General features: G+C 35.7%; 3 protein-coding genes, 1 long non-coding RNA gene and 1 other non-coding gene across 10 annotated transcripts; 4 read left to right on the top strand and 1 right to left on the bottom strand.

The window, feature by feature from the left end:
* Positions 1 to 428: 428 nt before the first annotated feature.
* Positions 429 to 3693, bottom strand: LOC111499729. 2 transcript variants are annotated; one of them, XM_023151382.1, is made up of 6 exons: positions 3440 to 3693; positions 2404 to 3334; positions 1792 to 2240; positions 1095 to 1276; positions 819 to 885; positions 429 to 735 (listed from the first exon to the last, which is right to left on the bottom strand). In XM_023151382.1, the coding sequence occupies exons 2-6, from the start codon at positions 3290 to 3292 to the stop codon at positions 694 to 696; spliced, it is 1629 nt and encodes a 542-aa protein (XP_023007150.1). In that variant the 5' UTR covers positions 3293 to 3334; positions 3440 to 3693; the 3' UTR covers positions 429 to 693. The 2 variants fall into 2 exon arrangements, with proteins under 2 accessions (XP_023007150.1, XP_023007149.1); XM_023151381.1 differs by having other exon boundaries at positions 2404 to 3693.
* A 917-nt stretch (positions 3694 to 4610) lies between these two features.
* Positions 4611 to 4681, top strand: TRNAG-GCC. Its single transcript has one exon. It is a non-coding gene; the product is annotated as a tRNA-Gly (tRNA).
* Positions 4682 to 9148: 4467 nt separating this feature from the next.
* Positions 9149 to 12902, top strand: LOC111499726 (probable serine/threonine-protein kinase WNK4). 2 transcript variants are annotated; one of them, XM_023151378.1, is made up of 7 exons: positions 9149 to 9796; positions 10188 to 10453; positions 10535 to 10731; positions 11151 to 11308; positions 11392 to 11701; positions 11780 to 12118; positions 12201 to 12902. In XM_023151378.1, exons 1-7 carry the CDS (start codon positions 9731 to 9733, stop codon positions 12725 to 12727), a joined length of 1863 nt encoding a protein of 620 aa, XP_023007146.1. In that variant the 5' UTR covers positions 9149 to 9730; the 3' UTR covers positions 12728 to 12902. The 2 variants fall into 2 exon arrangements, with proteins under 2 accessions (XP_023007146.1, XP_023007144.1); XM_023151376.1 differs by having other exon boundaries at positions 10535 to 10758; positions 12201 to 12901.
* A 677-nt stretch (positions 12903 to 13579) lies between these two features.
* On the top strand, positions 13580 to 14543 carry LOC111499796 (transcription repressor OFP17). The gene has a single exon (XM_023151489.1). The coding sequence runs from the start codon at positions 13849 to 13851 to the stop codon at positions 14383 to 14385; it is 537 nt and encodes a 178-aa protein (XP_023007257.1). The 5' UTR covers positions 13580 to 13848; the 3' UTR covers positions 14386 to 14543.
* Positions 14544 to 14776: 233 nt separating this feature from the next.
* Positions 14777 to 19265, top strand: LOC111499810. 4 transcript variants are annotated; one of them, XR_002721000.1, is made up of 5 exons: positions 14777 to 15155; positions 15599 to 16612; positions 16856 to 17101; positions 17726 to 18438; positions 19097 to 19265. It is a non-coding gene; the product is annotated as an uncharacterized LOC111499810 (long non-coding RNA). The 4 variants fall into 4 exon arrangements; XR_002721003.1 differs by lacking the exon at positions 19097 to 19265 and having other exon boundaries at positions 14778 to 15155; positions 16856 to 16941; positions 17726 to 18109; XR_002721001.1 differs by lacking the exon at positions 19097 to 19265 and having other exon boundaries at positions 14778 to 15155; positions 16856 to 17017; positions 17726 to 18109.

Genomic DNA, 19265 nt, shown 5'->3' with positions numbered 1-19265 from the left:
TTTTTTTTTTTTTTTTTTTTTTTTTTTTTTTTTTTTTTTTTTTTTTTTTTTTTTTTTTTTTTTTTTTTTTTTTTTCTGGCTTGATGAGCTAAATGACATACTGAGTCTATCCTAGTGTCTGAAATTTGTTTTGAGAAACTCTCTAATCTAAGCCTAAGCCTTCAACGAAAACTTCGTCGTAGGTATGCATCGAGGTATGCATTAAAAGTTCAACGTATTAATGAACGTTTTCAGATGTGTGGACAACTACTAATGAAGATGAATGCAGATGCAGCAATGAATAGAAATCAGGACCAGAGCACAAGTTCAGCGGTGTTCATAAATGAAAAAGGAGAAAATATGTTTACCTTCACCAAATTTGTTGAGCAGAAGTGGGGCAAACCTGTTGAAACACAAATCAAAATAGGGTTCAGAAGCAGGGATGATCATGTGGGAAGTGGTACAGAAATCTTACATGCTAAAACGGTGCTTGTTCAACCATTGCTACTGGAACAAAAATCAGCTTGCTCCTTCGGCTGCACAATGCAACATCTAAATAACGACCAAATATGTAGATCAACTCCGAAATTCCGTTCCCGTTGATATTTTCAATTTTTCTATATTACAATCAAAATACAAGGGGGGGCCATATAATTCAACTTCTAGAGGTCAATCTCTACAACACATGAGTTTGGATCGAGACTCGCAAATACATTAGTATCGGGTCATGTTTCTCCACTTATCCTTCAAATCAACCTGAGACAACAACCCAAAAACGTCTTACATAACGGCATGGATACTCAAAAGACAACATGTAAGATCATTGTGAAATTGGTTACCTCTGTTCTTTCATCAAATATTTCACGATAGCTATTTAAGATGAGCTTCCAATTTCCTTTACCAAACCTATATTACCAACACAAACAAGACCATTAAGTGAAGAGGCAATAAGCTAACAAAACATCAACCATCATATAATTTCAAGTTTTTAACTAAATAATGCGGGCTCGAGTGATGTGTGTATGTTCGAGTGAGAGAAACACTCAAATCTCTTTTTATTTATCCCTATATAAACAGACGAAAATAGTAACAGTTGAAGGCACATAGCCACATACCTTTGCACAGCAGTTCTTAAGGTATCTTCTTCAAGCAAGCTCCACCTCTTACACTTCCTTCTCCAAACCAGTCTGGTTTCTTCATACTTCTTCAAGGGAGAAATGACCTTTCTCTTGGGACTAGGTAGGTGAAGTCGGCTAGCGCGATTTCTTTCCGGAGAACCATCTATTGAATCATTCCACTGCAACAAAAAGAAAAAAGAAAACTTACAATAGAAAAAATTTAACTTGAAAGTAAATAAAAATAATTACGCATATAGAATAAGTCCCTCAGTTATGAGGGAGGCAACATCAGTAAAGAAGATCAATATTTCATTCCCCACCAAAGGATTTTCAAGGGTACGTAGACATGAAGCATAAAACCATAATGTACTGTTTCCAAATATCATAATCAACCACCAAAGAAACCAGTCAAACTTCCCTTGTAATATAACATAGCATTAATGGTGTAACCATAATAAAATTCTTGATTAAAATGGAAATGGTTGACAACACCAAATATTAACCCAAACGAGGAAGCCTCCAGCATTTTGTTGAGACTCAACAATTCCTCCTAGCAATGATAATCTTGAAAACATAAAATATTTGACATTGCACAATCAAGAACGAAGCCTTTAACAAGCAATGTAAATTCGTGCAACTATAACAGAAAGCAGAAAAGGCATGCTAGCATGGCATCAAACATGTCTTACATTACCTCATATGTACAAGCCGAACTGTTGCGCTCCATTATACTAGGTCGTGGAACAATTGTCTGATGGCCATGGCGTGGATTGTTGAAAGCTGTATTCATGGATTGAAGAGGCATATTATCCTTGTTAATGGCTGGATTCGCAGCAACTGCATCATTTTGGTCCTCCAAAGAATGCTCAGGAGTTTTATTCTTTTTAGCAAGATCTTGAGCTACAGATTCCGCAATGCGTAATGCATCAGGAAGTGGATCTTTAACCAATGCTTGCAGCTCTAAAGAGCTGGTTTTAAACGCTTCTCGTACCCGATCAAATTCTGGAGTTTGTAGGCAAGTAGACTTTCCAGATGAACTGTCATTCTCCAAGTCCTCAAGATGACCAATTTTAGCCCCTCCTCTAACACGCTTATGGGATGCAAGGGATTTGCATCTTGGCAAGACAGAAGTCTTCAAATTTTCTGAGTACACAAAACAAATAACTAGATTGAAGATGCTTAAACCTAAGATTTCAAAATTAAAGATAACAAAAATCTTAATTTGAATAAAAACATAATAGAGTTATAAAGATATAAGCTAGCATTTATCATCAAACTATAACAGAGTGGATATGCATATCATTACTGCGGCAGTTTGGGCTTGGATCTTGCAAAACTGTAACTTCCTTCTCAACTGATTCTTTCCCTTCCGTTGTTTCTGTAGGCAACTCTTGAACTCTCTCAGTGTTCATTTCAACAGTGGACGATCGTTTAGAATTGTCGTTGACACCCGAATCCTGATTTATATCTAGCACATCGTTTCTCTTTGTTTCAGCTCGGGTAAGGACTGGCACGCTCCCCTGATGCTCCCGTTTCGCATGGTTTTCAGTTTGGGAGGGCAATTCAATCCCACCACTCCCACCAACATCTTCACTCACAACAGCCGTTTTGTGTATTGCCTGCTCCAATTGAACAGACTGCATTTCATTCCTCGTCCTGTTATCCATTAAAGAAGCAGATAATTCTAGGAATGAGGGACCAAGAACACCCCAAGCCTCACCCAGATAATCTCCTATCAGTTTCAAAGCTTCATATCTAGAATTCATATTCACCAGTTTCTTCCAGACAGTTTTATCCCAGAGTGCCGCTTCTACTTTATCCTTCCATTCTTCCAATTCACGTGAAACCAATTCACTCCTTCCCGACCTCTTCAATTCCATCACTCTCCCTCTCCAAATCCTACTCACTGTATCAAAATACTTTCCATTGTTCTTCATGCCTTCCACCGCCAAGTACTTGACCGTGCACTCCACTGCCACGGCACAATAAGCAGATTTCATTGAATCCATCATTGCAAGGCCTTCAGTCTTGTCCAACTGCTCAATCATCTCGAAAATCGCGAGTACTTTCTCTGTTACTATAGCTTCTGATCTTTCGCTCTCAATAGCCCGTAATAGAACCGTTTTCTTCAGGCGGAAATCGTTGTCCGGAAAGGGCATAATCGCAAGAGTTCTCTTCAGCAACTGATCGTTCATTGAACTCCGGAGTATGAACTCGATAATCCATCGGCAAACGTCCTTGTCCATGGTCAAAATAGAATCCGAGACAGAAAATAAGGAAGAAAAAACCCTAACTGCGAACAGAATCACACCTCAAAAACAAAATGCGGGAACTGAAATTACCAGAAATTGGAGATTTTCTCGAATGTTACGATGGCGAATTAGAGATGACGATGATGATAAACGTAAAGACGACAAACCAGTGGACGCCGGAGTCAGAGAGAGCACATTTTGAATTCGCAAGATCTTCACGAACGATTCGGATGTTATGTCGTTTGAAGCGGGAGAAAAAAGAGCCTAAATAAAAATATTTGTTTTTATTTTTCCCTTTTCTTTGAAGTTATTATACTTTGGAATTTGATCCAAATGCACTAGAAGTTGCTCTTTGAGCTTGATTGTCTAACCTTTTAGATCTATTGTGTTCCTCCTTTTCTTGAGATCTTCGTTTTTTAGAAGGAACTTGAGGAGTGGTGACTGCTCGATCTTATTTTTAAATTTTTTTTGTAATGTTATTGTTCGTCCTTAGACGTGGTATGCAAATTTCACAAGTAATTTTCTTCCCCATAAACGGAATCTGTTGTCAAAATTTAAGGTAATACACTCGACTTTCACGATACAGCCCAAACCCCAAACCGAATGTGTATATATATATACAAACCCTAGACTTCAACTATATATATATATATATATATATATATATATATAGTCAAGCCCTATAACCAGTCACTCTCTACACAATGCACAAAGTCCGAGGCAAGCAAGAACCACGCGTACGTTGGATAATTAGGGTTGTGAATGGCTTTGTGAGGAGAGTGGCGGGTTGTGGTGAATCCTAAGATTTATATATATATATATATATGCTTCCGTCTGGAGCTTTACAATATTTTCCCTTTTGAATGCACAAGTGCTCTAACTAACTAAACTACAAAAACCACTTTTATCGAATACATGTGAGTAATGAAAAAACATGTTGAAAGCGAGGAATAGGTAACATGGACCATCCTCCGTATTTTTTATGGACAAAATGATCTTCTTTTATAAATGTTACCAGCATTGATCAACCTTAGACGACCTTGTCTATACAATGGTCTTCTCATCTGGTCTTATTTATGATTTTTATTGCTCCATTCTTCGAAGATTTCTTGTGCCACGAAATCATAGACGAGAAAGAATGCTACTCATATGCATACAAAATGTAATTTATTTGTTAATAGAGTTTGAACAAGAACTAGAACAAGACCTTATTCGGAAGTTTAGTATTCTTCATATATGTTTCTGGACTTACGAAACAAAAGCACCAGTGGTCTAGTGGTAGAATAGTACCCTGCCACGGTACAGACCCGGGTTCGATTCCCGGCTGGTGCAAATTATTTTTAAGCAATGAGTTGGGTTCATAACATTCGTCCGATTTTTGGTTATGTGTAAATACTATTCTTGACGTTTAAATCATAAGCATCAGATGTCTGGTGGTATAATGGTGCCCTTCCACATTTCAGACCTAGGTTCGTTTCGCAGATAGTGTCTAAATTATATATATTTTTCTTTTTTCATATATTTAGTAGAAGGCTTCAAATTAATTATTTAAATTATTTAATTAATCATTAACTATTATACAATCAATTGCAGTACAATGTTGTATTTAGAGATGTACGGAGATGGGGGAAGCTTTTATTCCTAGTTAAAATTCAAGGCATTAATTCAAGGTGGCTATGGTGACCGACATGGAAACATATAGAAAAGTCCAAACAAACTACTAATTAAAGAGTCATTGTCCAAAATAATTTTCGCCTTTAATTTACTTTGGTTTTAACGGTTATTAAACATTGAAACAATTTAATGTTTAGGTTGATTATTTATCAGACATTTAATATAGATAGATACATATTTACAGATAGAAAATTGAAAATGAGAAACTCCTAGCTGCTGACTGTGAAAAGTTAACGGCCCTACTACTCCCCTCACAACAAATATTGTATGTAGGGTAAGGGAGAGCATACAATGCTTCTAGCTTTAAAATATCTTCAGTCTCAATTTTGGTTACGTCATCAAAGTTCTCAATCACGTCAACAACTTCATCTCAGAGTTCGTAGTGGCTTCTAGCTTGTGGGTGTGTCTCAAGCCTCATGTTCGGCCCAAAGTTCGCCTTCACCTCACTGATCAATTGTCTTGGTGACGTTTCTCCTTTGTGAACGTCATTTTCATTGTCGTTGATTCTTCGTTAATTTTAAGATATAGTTTTAGAGTTTCGAATCACTCAATTGAATAACAACTAAGCGTACGTCTAAAACGTTAAGCTATAAAAGCATTTATGGGGAGCTCAAATTGCTGGTTGGTTGTTGGTTTCAAAGCTCTGTTTAAAAACATGGTGATTCAATTATTGAGAGAAAAGTAGATGTTCTTATCAATAAAAGCTCAATTATGGAGCCTTCGTTCTAGTTAAATAAAGCGTTACAAAAATATGCCTTTCCCAATAAATTATAATTATGCATTTCATATTAATTATAAATTACAATTTTAATTTTTAAAATTTATATCAAATAATTTCTTCGAAAGATCAAAATATTTAAATTTATTAGACAAAATTAAAAGTTTAATAACCAAACTCTTGATTTTAACTTGAGTTAGATTAGTTGTTGTTATTTTTTTAATTATTTTAAAAATTATACTTATTCCCAGTACATGTTACATTAATAATTAAAAAAGTCTCGTAAAATTCAAATATCACACATTTAGGTATGTCAAATGTAAAATATTTTTATTTTTCAAGTTTGTCAAGTTGACCCGACAAAAAAAAAAGTCAACCCACAACCCAAATCAAATTTTCGATTTAAAAAAAAATCAATTCAACTCAAATCGAAAAAATAAACCTTTAATCTAACTCAATCATTTATGTTTTGCGTTGAGTAGTCCGGATTGATCAGATGTTCGTGCCACATGAACATATTGGTACCTTCTATTGGACATTTAATGATGATTATATGCACCAAACCCAATAACATCCCTCCACTTTTCGTGGACATAATTTAACACAATATTATTTTATTTATTTATTTATTTTTCCTTTGATCGAAGTGTTCATTTTTAATTTGAATTCTTTCATCTTTAACTACTTTTATAAAAAAGAATGCAAAACAAAACATCGAACATATAAATATTTTATTTTATTTTTGTTTATTTATCTCGTAAATATATATCTAAATTATTTAATTACATATTCTTAAAATATTTTTATGTTAACATGAACATAGCTCAATTGATTATGACATATATCATCAACTAAGAGATTAGATATTTAAATATATCTGTATTTAAAATAAGAATGTGTGCTAGTAGCAAGCTGCCATTTTCTCTCCCTTCAATTATTTATGCGATTTTTATTAAAAGAGTTTTTTTTTTAAAAAAAATTAAGATTAGTTGGACATTAGTAGAGAAGATAACTTGATAATGAAACAAAAAAAAGTGAGGAAGATGTCGATTCTTGCTTTTACTTCCGTTCTTTTAATTCAGTTTCATACTAGTTTCAAATCAAGAGATCGTTAACGATATGCGATTTCAATGTCGCTCGTAATCGTTTGTGTGATGGTATTCGTGTTATATATTTATAGTGATTACTTCATTCATTACACATAATGTGTCTCTTGTATAAATCTATCTGTGGCATTAGTGTATAATCTCTATCATTGGTAAGATAGTACTTAATCAATAATTACTATATAATTACTTAATTAATTGACCTAAACTGTCCAAAAATTTGACAACTTGCTCATTCCTGCCCAAAATAAGATCAATTTGTGCCTCTATCTAGGCTTGCAAGCACTGATAAACTAGCTTGTGATTAGGCCCAAAACACGACCAACCTACCTGTGGTCTTGAAAATCAAAACTCTGACCAACCAGTTTATGACCAGGAACTAAGATGAGGGATGACTAGCCTGTGCCTCTATTGGTACAATTAAACTTAGTTTATGCTTCAATTTCTCCGGCCACCTTCAATGTATATGAGAATCCATCGTACAACTCGTCTAACATGTTAGGAGAGCTTAAATAACATTTGAAGAAAACTAAAAAATAAACCCAAACTAAATCTAAACCGAAAAGAATACCCGTGAACCAGTCTTGAATTGGATCGAACTGCACTGAATTGCATTGAACCTAGTGATTTTGAAACAAACCAGACTTGAACTAGGGTTGGTTGTGCCACATTGACTAAGCTAAATTACATTTTATAATATTGGACTATATTAACGGATCTAAATTGACTACACTACTCTTTTTATCTTTCGAGCTATCGCAACTTCAAGGGTTTCTTTACGATTTTAGAGGAGAACAGTAGTGACAACACGTTCCTCAACTCTCATGAAAGTGAGATAGTGAGGAATCTCACAACTACGAAGGAAAAACCGTCGTGAAGAACCACCATGTTGAGCTAAAATTACCCAATGAGCTAAAGAACATGTCAAACTCAACTCGAAAATTGGTCAAACCAAGTTGTTGACTTTTATTTCTTTTAATTAACGTTGTTACATAAACATTGAACTTGTATATCATTTAAAATATTAAATTAATTTTCAAACACACCTCTTTCAATCAACTTGTTACGACAACTTGATAATAATTGAATTTCATATTATTTAATTAAAATTGAGAATTTTATCTTAAATCACACCCTCGATTTATTATATTATCAACGAAAAAGAGTTTAGCTTAGCAGTAATTAACATATACTATCTTCTTTAAAGTCGAACATTTAAATTTATAATTATATATACTTTTATTTTATTAAGATAGGTGCTTTATTTTTCAAAATTGATGGGAAATTAATTTTCTTTTTCAAAAAATTAAAGTTATATACTTTATTATAAATATAAAGTAACATATAATTCATAATACATTAGAAAATGAAATAATTCAACATTTCTATCTTATCTTTAAGGAAAAAAAAAAACATACGATCTTATCTGGAAAATGTGATTGGGTGGGGACCATTGATAATTGAAATGTGGAAATACGAATAAAAATAAAAATAAAACAAAACAAAACAAAAAACGATTTGATATGGGGACCATCCTAGGTGGCTGGTATTGGAGCCATCCACGCATCAGTACTTGCCAAAGTGTTTGCTGACCTGGCAGAAAACAAAAGTCAAGTGTTGATGACGTGTTCACTGTCACAAAACCAACGTCGTTTTGTGGTGCCATGTCACCTTAATAGCCGCCACAGCTTGAAGGCTTTTTTTTTTCTTTCATTAATTATTAATTTTTAAAATTTCAAATTTAATTTTGATAGTGAAAATTTTAAAATTTAATTTTATGAGCCAAAATTAAAAATTAATATTTATCCAATTTTGAATTGAATATTTTTTAAAATTGATGGATGGATTAAGTCAACTATAATGGTTATTCTGTAATTAAAGTTGTTGATCCGAGTTTTATTTCAATTTAGATTTGATATTTATATAATTTAATCGAATTGAATTATCGATTATGAAATCAAAGATTGGAATATATCCTATTCACTCGTGTTAATTATTGAAGCGTTAAAATTTTAAATTCTAATCCTTACATTTTTAATAAAAATAAATATGTTTTTTTTTTTGTTAAAAAAAGTTAAATTATAAAATTGATAAAGTTAAATATTAGTTTATAAAATTTTAAATATTAAAATTAGTTAACAATTTGTATTATTCGAACAAATTAAAGTGGGGCCCACCCTCGCGGTCTCATTCACTGGATGTGTGAGTTCCGTTGCCGTTTCATCCCCGTCTTCATCCAATACCTCTCTTGTTTGTATATTATGATGACCCGCAGAAATGGAATAAACTCCGCATTTTGAACGATTCCCACTTTTTTTTTATCTCATTCTTTATATTCTTTTTCTTCTTCCCATTTCCGTTTCCAAATTCTCCATCTCTGTTTTCGCCGTTCCTTCTTGGTTCTCTCTCATTTCTCAGTTGAAAATGCTTTCATCCAAACATGGCCGATGAGTTCTTCAAGTTCTTTAGTGTTTTTCCAGATTTATGAAACGACCCAATAATCATTAACCAATTACTCTTCTGGGTTCTCTTTAATTTCTTAATTTGATCTTCATTTTTCGTTTTAATTTCATTTTCCCCAATTTCCAAACAGATCCCACCAAAAACAGAGTGTTGGTGGGTTTTATACATACAGAACTGGAACGGTCGAGCACGGCGGTGGAGATGGGATGGATTATGCTTAGGATTGACTATTCAAGGCTCTTTTGGGTTTTATTCCGTCACTTTTCAAACGAAAATCACGACGGGAAGGCGCGCATTTAGTTTATCCCCCTCCTCCTCCTCCGACGCCACGGCGGCCGTCGATTTGATTCTTATTGTTTTCTTGTTCCCCTGTTTTTCTGTTCTTATCTCTCTATTAAGCCCTTGATTTGTTCGTCAATCATGTTCAAGAATTCCAAATCGGAATATGGGTATGTTGAGACCGATCCGACTAGTCGTTACGGCCGTGTAAGTCCTTTCCCCCTCTAATTGACTTGTTTTTAATTAATACTTTCTGTGACGTAGCTTTTTTTTGTTTGTTTAATCGTTTAATCGTTTAATGACATGTGGGGTTGTTCTTTATATGTTCAACTTGCTGGTGCTGCCCATTTGGTTTTGGTGATTAATTTATAGCTTCTCTGTTGGCTTTTGAGTTTTGAATATTTTAAGGTTCTTGATGATTGATTGAGCTGCTTTCTTTTTGTGTTGTTTTTTTAAAGTGAATAAGAAAGCTTAGTGGGTTTTAGCTTGAATTAAGAACAACTTGTGAATTGATTTGAATGATTGAATGAAAATTTGCAGCAAGAATGGCACTATTGGTTGAGTTCTTGGCTAATATTTTCATGAACATGTATTATAGTTTGAAGAAGTGTTGGGAAAAGGGGCCATGAAGACAGTGTACAAAGCCATTGATGAGTTTCTAGGAATAGAGGTGGCATGGAGTCGGGTGAAACTCAACGAGGTTCTCCGATCACCGGAGGATTTGCAGCGGTTGTATTCCGAGGTTCACTTACTTAGCACGCTTAAGCATGAATCCATCATGCAGTTCTACACTTCATGGATTGATGTTGATCACAAAACCTTTAACTTTATTACCGAACTCTTTACTTCTGGAACGCTCAGAGAGTGAGTTTCGATCGATATTTGTAGGATAGTTGACGTTTTAGTTTGATATGATGGTGATTAACAATCTTCATTCTTATGCAGATATGGGAAGAGATATAGCCAAGTTGATATCAGAGCTATTAAGAGCTGGGCGCGCCAGATCCTGTTGGGGCTCGTTTATTTGCACGAGCACGATCCTCCGATAATACACCGAGATTTAAAGTGTGATAATATCTTTGTCAATGGCCATCTTGGGCAAGTCAAGATTGGTGACTTGGGGCTTGCTGCTATACTCCATGGTGCCAAATCTGCTCATAGTGTTATAGGTTTGGATCCGTTGTGTTATTCTTATGAGGGTGTTAAAATCTCTCCCTAGTAGATGCGTTTTAAAACCGTGAGGCTGATGTCGATACGTAATGGGCCAAAGCGGACAATATCTACTAGTAGTGGGCTTGGACTGTTACAAATGGTATCAAAGTCAAATACTGGGGGGTGTGCCAATGAGGATGTTGGACCCTCAAGAGGGGTGGATTGTGAGATCCCACATCGGTTGGAGAGGGGAACGGAGCATCCTTATAAGGGTGTGAAAACCTCTCCTTGGTAGACGTGTTTTAAAACCGTGAGGTTGATGACGCGTAATAGGTCAAAGCGGACAATATCTGCTAGCCGTGGGCTCAGTCTGCTGGATCCTAATCTAGCTTTTGTGTTTCTTTTGCAGGCACGCCAGAGTTTATGGCACCAGAATTATACGAGGAGGATTACAATGAGCTAGTTGATGTCTACTCATTTGGCATGTGTGTTCTTGAGATGCTCACTGCTGAGTATCCATATAGCGAGTGTTCTAATCCCGCACAGATCTACAAGAAAGTCACGTCGGTAAGTGAACACGGGTCGAGAGTCGATGTCGGTGTCATTAACGAACAAATATCCGACATTTACACTTCATTTTCTTTATGCAGGGGAAGCTGCCAGCAGCATTGTACAAGATTCAAGATGTCGAGGCGGAGAGATTCATCAAGAAATGCTTGGTACCGGTATCGATGAGGGCGTCTGCCAAGGAGCTGTTGGCTGATCCTTTTCTCATGGTTGATGGAGATAGACCTTCATCAAAAGAGAGGAAGCAAACCCAGAAGCCATTTCTAAATGCTAAAGAGATGGAGAAATTACACTTGGGTGACGGTTTAAGCAGGACGAAGATGACGATCACGGGGAAGCTGAACCACGAAGACGATACCCTCTTTCTCAGAGTTCAAACTGCAGATAAAGATGGTAACTTTTCGGATCTTCCGTGTCGGAGTATGTTTTATCTTTTACAGTCATAGCCTGATGTAAACAACATGTTTGCAGGCTCGCTTAGGAACATATATTTCCCGTTCGACATAGTGAACGACACGGCATTGGACGTGGCGATCGAGATGGTGAAAGAGTTAGAGATCTCTGATTGGGAGCCTTTTGAAATAGCAGACATGATAGAAGGAGAGATATCAGCTCTGGTTCCAAACTGGAATAGAAGTGAGTTGTCCAACCATAGTCTCAGCTTCAGCTATGCAGAAGACGACGTCGACGACATTTCGTGTCATCGTAATTTCCGCTCTATCTCCTCGTCGTCCCAAGCTACATCGTTAGGCCTCATCGGCTCCCCGAGCACAAACCGAAACATACCAAATGGTTTTAGTTGGTTCCCAGGTACAGGATTACAAACGATTAGCTCAACATGAAACTCGTGCTCGTGTGTAGTTTAGGCTTACATAATCGAAACTATTTGCAGATGACACCCTTGATGATAGCAGTTCACAATGCTCGTCGACATCGGGAACGTACTCCAACTTCAATTACATCAGCAACGACGAGTACGAAACCAGTTCGGTTCGAACAGATCAACATAAGATTCACAACTCCTCTAGATTTTGTCCCATTGAGAACCGCAAAAACAAGGATTTCGTGGGTGGAGTTTTGTACAAAACGAGCCAATGTGCAGTCGGGGCGTCTCAAGGAGCAGCGTCTAGTCGGAAGGACAAGAGGGGAGGAATGGATGGGCGTAGATTAACAAGAAACAGGTCACTAGTTGATGTACACAGCCAATTGTTGCATCTTTCGTTGGTCGAGGAAGTGAATAGAAGACGGTTATTCAAGACGGTCGGAGCAGTTGAAAGCATCGGTTTTCAATCGCCTTGTGAGGTTTCTTCGAGCAGCAAAAGGGTGTCGAGTAGGCAAGCGATCGGGAACCGAAGTAGCAATGTAACGAGAACGAGAAGAAATGGCGATACTAGGGAAGATGTTTGGAAGAGAACATGAAAAAAATGAGGTAAATGTAAATAGTGGAAGCTTTTATGGAAGGTTGAAGGTTGAGTTATTTGAGTGAGTGATTATGAAACATAAATGGTCGTGTTTTTGTATGTTAAGTGTGTGCTTGTTTTACAACATCAAAGTGCTTACCTCCTTCAATAAACAATAAATATAATATTTCTTCCTTTTTTCCATAGGAATTATTATTATTTTTAGCTAATCCATGGATTAAATTTAAATATTTAAAAAATATAAGGACTAAAATGACATTTTATCTATCACGTAGGATTCCTATTCAAGATCACTACACTTCTTTCTTGGGTGACGGTAGGACAAATGACCGCACCCAAGGAAAAACTCCGATACCATATGCTAAATGATAAGGAATCACTGTGACAGAATTAAGATTTGGATTATCTGTCCGTGCGTTCATATATCATTTTAAAGAAACTTAGTCATTGGCTAAAGAAAAACATTCATATATCATTTTACATAGCCTCAAAATAAAAATCTGTAACATTCCACGAGACATTTCAAGAGTTATAACTTTCTTTAACTTGACATGAATGACAACATTTTGTAATAATTTAAACAATATTTTCTTCACATCTTACTTTAAACTATTAATGCCTTGGTTTATATCAATGGTACCGCCTAGATTGTGGCCAAGATTTCTAACCGCACGTGGGTCAGGTTTAGAGCACGTGAAACTCATTACGACCTCGTAAGGACGTTACAATTCCTTATGTTTCTCCTTCATTCATCTTCGTAAATGATGATAACTTCGACAACTTGCAAGCCATTAGTTTATTAAACTCCGTGCATAGATTTTTATATTATAAAGTCCAATATTTTTTACAATTTCATATCATTCACGCTTATCTCTATTATAATAATCAAGGTAGGTACATAATATTTAATTGAGTAAAGTATTTTTTAAGAGTTGTAATGAACAAACATTAGGTAAATGAGAAAAGAAAGAGAGAGCTTAAAGTTTAATGGAATGGCACTTTCCTTGAGTTGCAACGTCGTGAACCGCACAACCCTTCTATTACAAAAGTTGGGTAACAAACAATCCCATCTCCATTACCCATTCCTTCACCCACACTCTTCACCCAAATCATTCCAAAATGAAAGTGGAAGCTGCTCTAGTTTCCTTCAAATCCAAGCTTTCAAAACCATGCAAGAAACTCCTCCATGTCTTCAAATTCCGGATCAGAAAGCCCTTGTCAGTAAGATCACTTTGGGTTCGGCCTCGTCCTAGAAAGCGTTGGTCGTGGCTCCGGTGGCTACGACGAGGAGTAGGGAAGATGGAGCGAGTGAGAGAGTTGAGGGGCGGAAAGTGTTTGGATGGATCTCGAGAGAAGCTTCTGTTCTCGTCCCCATTGAGAGGGAGGAAGGTCGGGGAGACAACGAGGAGTTCGAGCTCGGCCGAGGAGGTGGAAGATGCTTGTAGGAGCTTTGAGAATTATCTTGTGGAGATGATGATTGAAGAAGGGAAAGTGAGGGACTTGATGGATGTGGAAGAGCTTTTGTATTGTTGGAGGAATTTGAAGTGCCCTGTTTTTGTTGATTTGGTTTGTAGATTCTACGGAGAGCTTTGCAAGGATTTGTTTTCTTCTGATAGTGAAGCTTTTACTCCAAATTTGCACCCAACTAAACCATAGATCGAGGAATAACGATGTAACAGTGTTAATAGTGGTTTCGTGGTGTTTTTACTTCTTTGGCTTCTCGATCTTCTCGAATTCACCTTTAGTTGAAGCCTCGACATGTTGTGTACTGTAAATGTTTGAAGATTTCAGTATTCAAAGTTTTATCATTTAAATTTTTTTAGAGTCGTTAGTTTTAAATTTAAATTATTAATATTTATTTTTAAAATATTCTTGAATTTTTAATAATTTTTAACTTTGTTACTATATTTAGAAAATATGTATGAAATTTTATATATATATATATTTTTTTTTTTGTCTAAATACAAAATTATTTTTATTAATTTAGGTAAATAGTTAGTATGGTATTTTTGTAATTATCGGGCGAAGGCATTTATAAAAGAAGAGTTGGGGAACGACGGCCCAAGGGTTTTGGTGTTGTCCATTGGTACGGAAAGGGGATGGAAAGAAAGGGAGCGAATGGCGGTGACGGTGGTTAGGGTTACGGCGATGGGAGAGAGAAAGGGCGTTGCCATGGAAATGCTCTTGAAGCGGCAATTGAACGTGTGGATTGCAAAAAACCTGAGGGGATCCTGATGGTATATTACGATAGTAATTACATAGTTTTCAATCTGAATCTTAAACGATTGCTGCTCGCATTTCCGTTCTTGCTCTCTCTTTTTCTTGCCGTCTCTTCTCTGCTGCTTTGCTCATTCGCTTCCTCAGGAGCCTTGTGATGACGTTTTTCTGAAGGTTTCGCTCCGTCCTCTCTCTCCTTAATCCTTTTGGTATGTGATTTTGTATGCGTGATCGATTATCGGCTCGCTTTGGAATTATGTGTGTTTGTGCTTTTAACCGACAGTTTCTAGGTCATGTTTGGTTCCTTAGAAGAGTGTGAATCACAAACTGTAGGAAACTAGTATGTCGTTTGTTTTGTAAAGAACTATAGTATCAATGAGTTGAGTTATGGATGGTCGGAAGGTTCTCATAAATGTGTTGTCATGCAGTTGAAGATATTGAAGTATACTTTAATGTTTTTGTGTCAGTTTTTAACTTTCGATGTTGATGGGTCTACAGTTTACTTGAGTTTATTTTTTCTGATGCTGATCTTCTTACGTAATTTTCTAAAATTTTAGAGATTAGAATGCGATAGTTTTACCAATTGTTGGTCTACACTTTCCATTCTATCATGGTTGAAAAATATGACAATTACTTTTTTTTTTCTTCCTAGAAGAGGAACCAATAATTTTGTAGAAGTATTAGCAAGCATGGTGACATTGCTACTATATTGTTGGATCATTCGGTCTTGAAACTTGATTCAAATTGTAAGAGTAACATACATTTGAGGCCAGTGCGAAGCCTCTGGCCAATTGTGGCGCATGCCAGGTATAGAAAAAGGGGTTAACTTACAAAGGTGTAGTGACTCATAAAACCATTTTTTGGAACTCTTTCATGCCTTTTGAGCTTGTCCACCACGCATGAAGGAGAAAGAGTCGTATTTGAGCTTATTTAGCACAATTTTGTGCTGAATTTTCTATTGCCTTGCCATAGTTATGGTAGGATTAAATTTATTGGACTTTAGTGTCCTCTCTGTTAGAAACTGGATTTCTTTTTCTTGTTATCTTTGTTATGTAATTCTATGCCCTCTGACCAATGCTTGTTTATTGGACTTTATTGTCCTCTGTTATATTTCCATGTAATTGGAGATGGATTATGGAATTGTGCTGGTTAGCTTGAGAACAAAAAATCTAAGTTGGTTTACAATTAGGAAACTTCAACTATCTTTGTGAAAAACAGAGAAACCCCTCTGAACTCTAGCTTCACTTAGTAGATTGACTTAGTTGATACCGTGGTCAAGGGCGATAAGACTTCGTTTTAGAAACTCTAGCAACTAATTTTAAACATTTTTGTACTGTAGGTTGCATTTCTTATGCACAATACACTTGCCCTTAGCCAACAGGCTTAGAGAGGTATGAGGTTGCGTTCTTTGTGAAAATGGACATCTAGCGGAATGTTAGGGTTGGTTCATACAGGAGGAAACTGTGATCATAAATTTAGGTTATTCATTCCATCGTGTGTTAATTTTCATTTTCATTTATACTGAAATATATTTAGGTATTCTTGTTTACATGCTGCATCATGGCCCTTTCTTTTTGTATTTGTTGATATTTAGTGCAGGTAATCAGATTGTGAGTGGGCAAAAAATCCAAGTTTATCATTTATCGCTGATACATCCAATTTATTGGTAGATTACTTTACTTGTGCCTTGGTTCTTTTATTTAGCTCGAATACAGTGTTACTAGTCTACCGGAAAACTGTAAATCCCTATTTTGTTTTTTGTTTTTTGTTTTTTAAACAAGAAAAGAATCACTGATCTCAAAAGATACACGTCAAGACTTCATATTAAATTTTTATTATTTCAGTTGTTCTCTTCATCTCATTATAACTTGACATTAACAATTGCCTTTGTTGACCATATCCCACACAGACCGGATCTCACAATGATTTGCTTGCACGTATCCTGAAGCAACACAAGAGGAGAAGATGCTTGAAGGAAAGGAAACACAATTGTTTGTAAGCCTATACCATGAAAATAAAGATCGTGATAAACATATTATTCCTTGACCAGAATATTGTAATTTTCATGTAGGTGTTGTAAATGTGTGAATTGTAATGTTAATTGCTTTAATTATTTGTTTAAATCAATCTCGTGTTTTACTTAGTTCATGGGAGGGTAAGGTTCTATTATTTTACCCCATTAGATTAGCATGTAAATATCTCCTAATTGCTCAACCTAGCTAGCCTATATTTATGGCTTGGGTTCCCTGGTGCTAATTTGTTTCTTCTTTTAATTCATTAAACAACCCCCTTTCTGTTGACCACGACCCATCTTGATATTGAAATGAGATAAAGGAGCCCATTATTTCTTGGAAGAATCGGTAGTTGAGGGAGATTATGGGCCTCTATTCTGGTGAGCTTTGAGTCTTTAGCATTGAGGCTTAAGTTACAACATCACTTTCTCTCCCTTTCAAACCCAAACCCAAACCCAAAGGGGGCCCTAAAATTTCAACCTATTCCTTCTGTAGGGTTTTAAATAAAGGTTGTTCTAACATATATTTTTTCTATCACGTTTATTCATAAGATAGAAACAAGAAGTTCGTGCTGAGAAAACAAAACAAGGGATAAAAAAATCCTACTAGTTCTTATTTGATTCCAAAAACATGGGCCAAGTATATCTCCACAAGTTAGAAAGTTTGTTCATTCAATTCTCTCTTTATTGGATATTTTGTGTTTCCTTCTTTTCGTATTTTGTTCTCTTGTGCTTTTCGTTTAAATTTTCTTTTTATCGTTATTGCAGCTGCGGTGGTCGTGCAATATGAAGAACAGTGAAACTAAATGATTGGCCTGCGCCTTCCGAGGAGTATGAATTTTTGGTGCGTTAAAGTAATGGAAGACTATTAAGTGTGAGTGGAAAGCCAGCTTTATAAAGATGGCCTCTGAGCTGCCTGATGCATGCACCCCTTCGCACCATTATCGGGATACGGATACGTTTCATCACCTGGACCTTCGTCTAATTATTTCTCTTACTCATTATATAATAATACTTATGTGTTGTGATCTTAGTTAAGGATATTTGACTTAAATCACTGAAGCTATATTCAGATTGATGCTTAATTTTCACCAGTTTTTGACAACTGCGGAACTCCTCATACAGGTATAGATGAACACCATGAATTGAATTCATTTTTCCTTATTTTTTTTAAAGTTCTTATGGCCACTAAGCCGACTCATACTGTTAAGGTTGGTGCTTAAATTTGATTTGATATTTATAGTTTTTTATTTTCACACTTTGTTGAACATTATTGTTAATGTTGGTGGTGCTTACTTGTAATGGTCTGTTTTCAAGATGATCCTTCCTTTTCTAAATGGATCTACTTAACATTGGGGAAAATTGATTGAGAAATTTGCAGGAGGATGACTTGATCGGCCCTGTCGTTTGGGTGAAATTTTTTACGGTAAAGCAAGGGTATGCTCGAATTTCGAGCAGTAGACTTTTGTATTGAGTTCAAGGTAGGCACTATTCCTCTGGCCTCGACCTGATAGCGTATGCTGAAAGGCCTTTGACCCTGCTTTATAAAAAGATTTTAGAAAATGGTGGCAGAGATATCTTTGAAAAAGAGAGTTTGAAAACAAGATTGAAAGAAACATCGAAAGCAATGTTATATAGGCTAGGAACTAAGAAAGGCAACACAATGATTTAGATAGGAAAAATGATGACTTGATCGCATCTCCTAGTATACCGAGCATATGCATGATTTTGTGGAAACATCATACTCTTAGGAAATATAATTTCAATAAAGTGTTCCCGAAAGAAGCATGAAATTAGAGAGAGATTAAGCTCTAATAACTATTGTTGTGGGTATTACAGAAGTTTATTGATAATAATTTGGATTATTAGGAAGGTTTAATGATGAGGCACATAAATGGTGGGTGAGAATATAGGAATTGGGTTTGGTTTTCAAATCATATTAATTGTTAATTATTAATTATTAAGCGTGATATTTGTTTAGACTCTCTCTAATATATAATAAAAAAGTACATGGAGCTGTGATTCGGTGAATATTCCGTGACATCATTTATTTTATTTTATTTATTTAATAAATTACTTATTTTAATTGTGTCAGATTTGAACTTGTACTCTGTTTTCATATCTTTACGTAATTTCCAGGAATCATCTTCGGACACGTGGTTATTTGAAGCTTACAGGAAAGGTCCCTTCTGCCCTTCCATTTTCTGGTTGTATATAATTCTAAGAAAAAAAAAGAAAAAAAATCATTTTTACTCCTTACTATAAATTTTTAATTTCACTAATTCGCAGTAATAAAAGATAGTTTTTG

The sequence above is a fragment of the Cucurbita maxima genome, unplaced genomic scaffold (assembly GCF_002738345.1).
Source record: "Cucurbita maxima cultivar Rimu unplaced genomic scaffold, Cmax_1.0 Cma_Scf00027, whole genome shotgun sequence".
NCBI lineage: Eukaryota > Viridiplantae > Streptophyta > Magnoliopsida > Cucurbitales > Cucurbitaceae > Cucurbita > Cucurbita maxima.
This window is presented reverse-complemented; position numbering and strand designations above follow the sequence as displayed.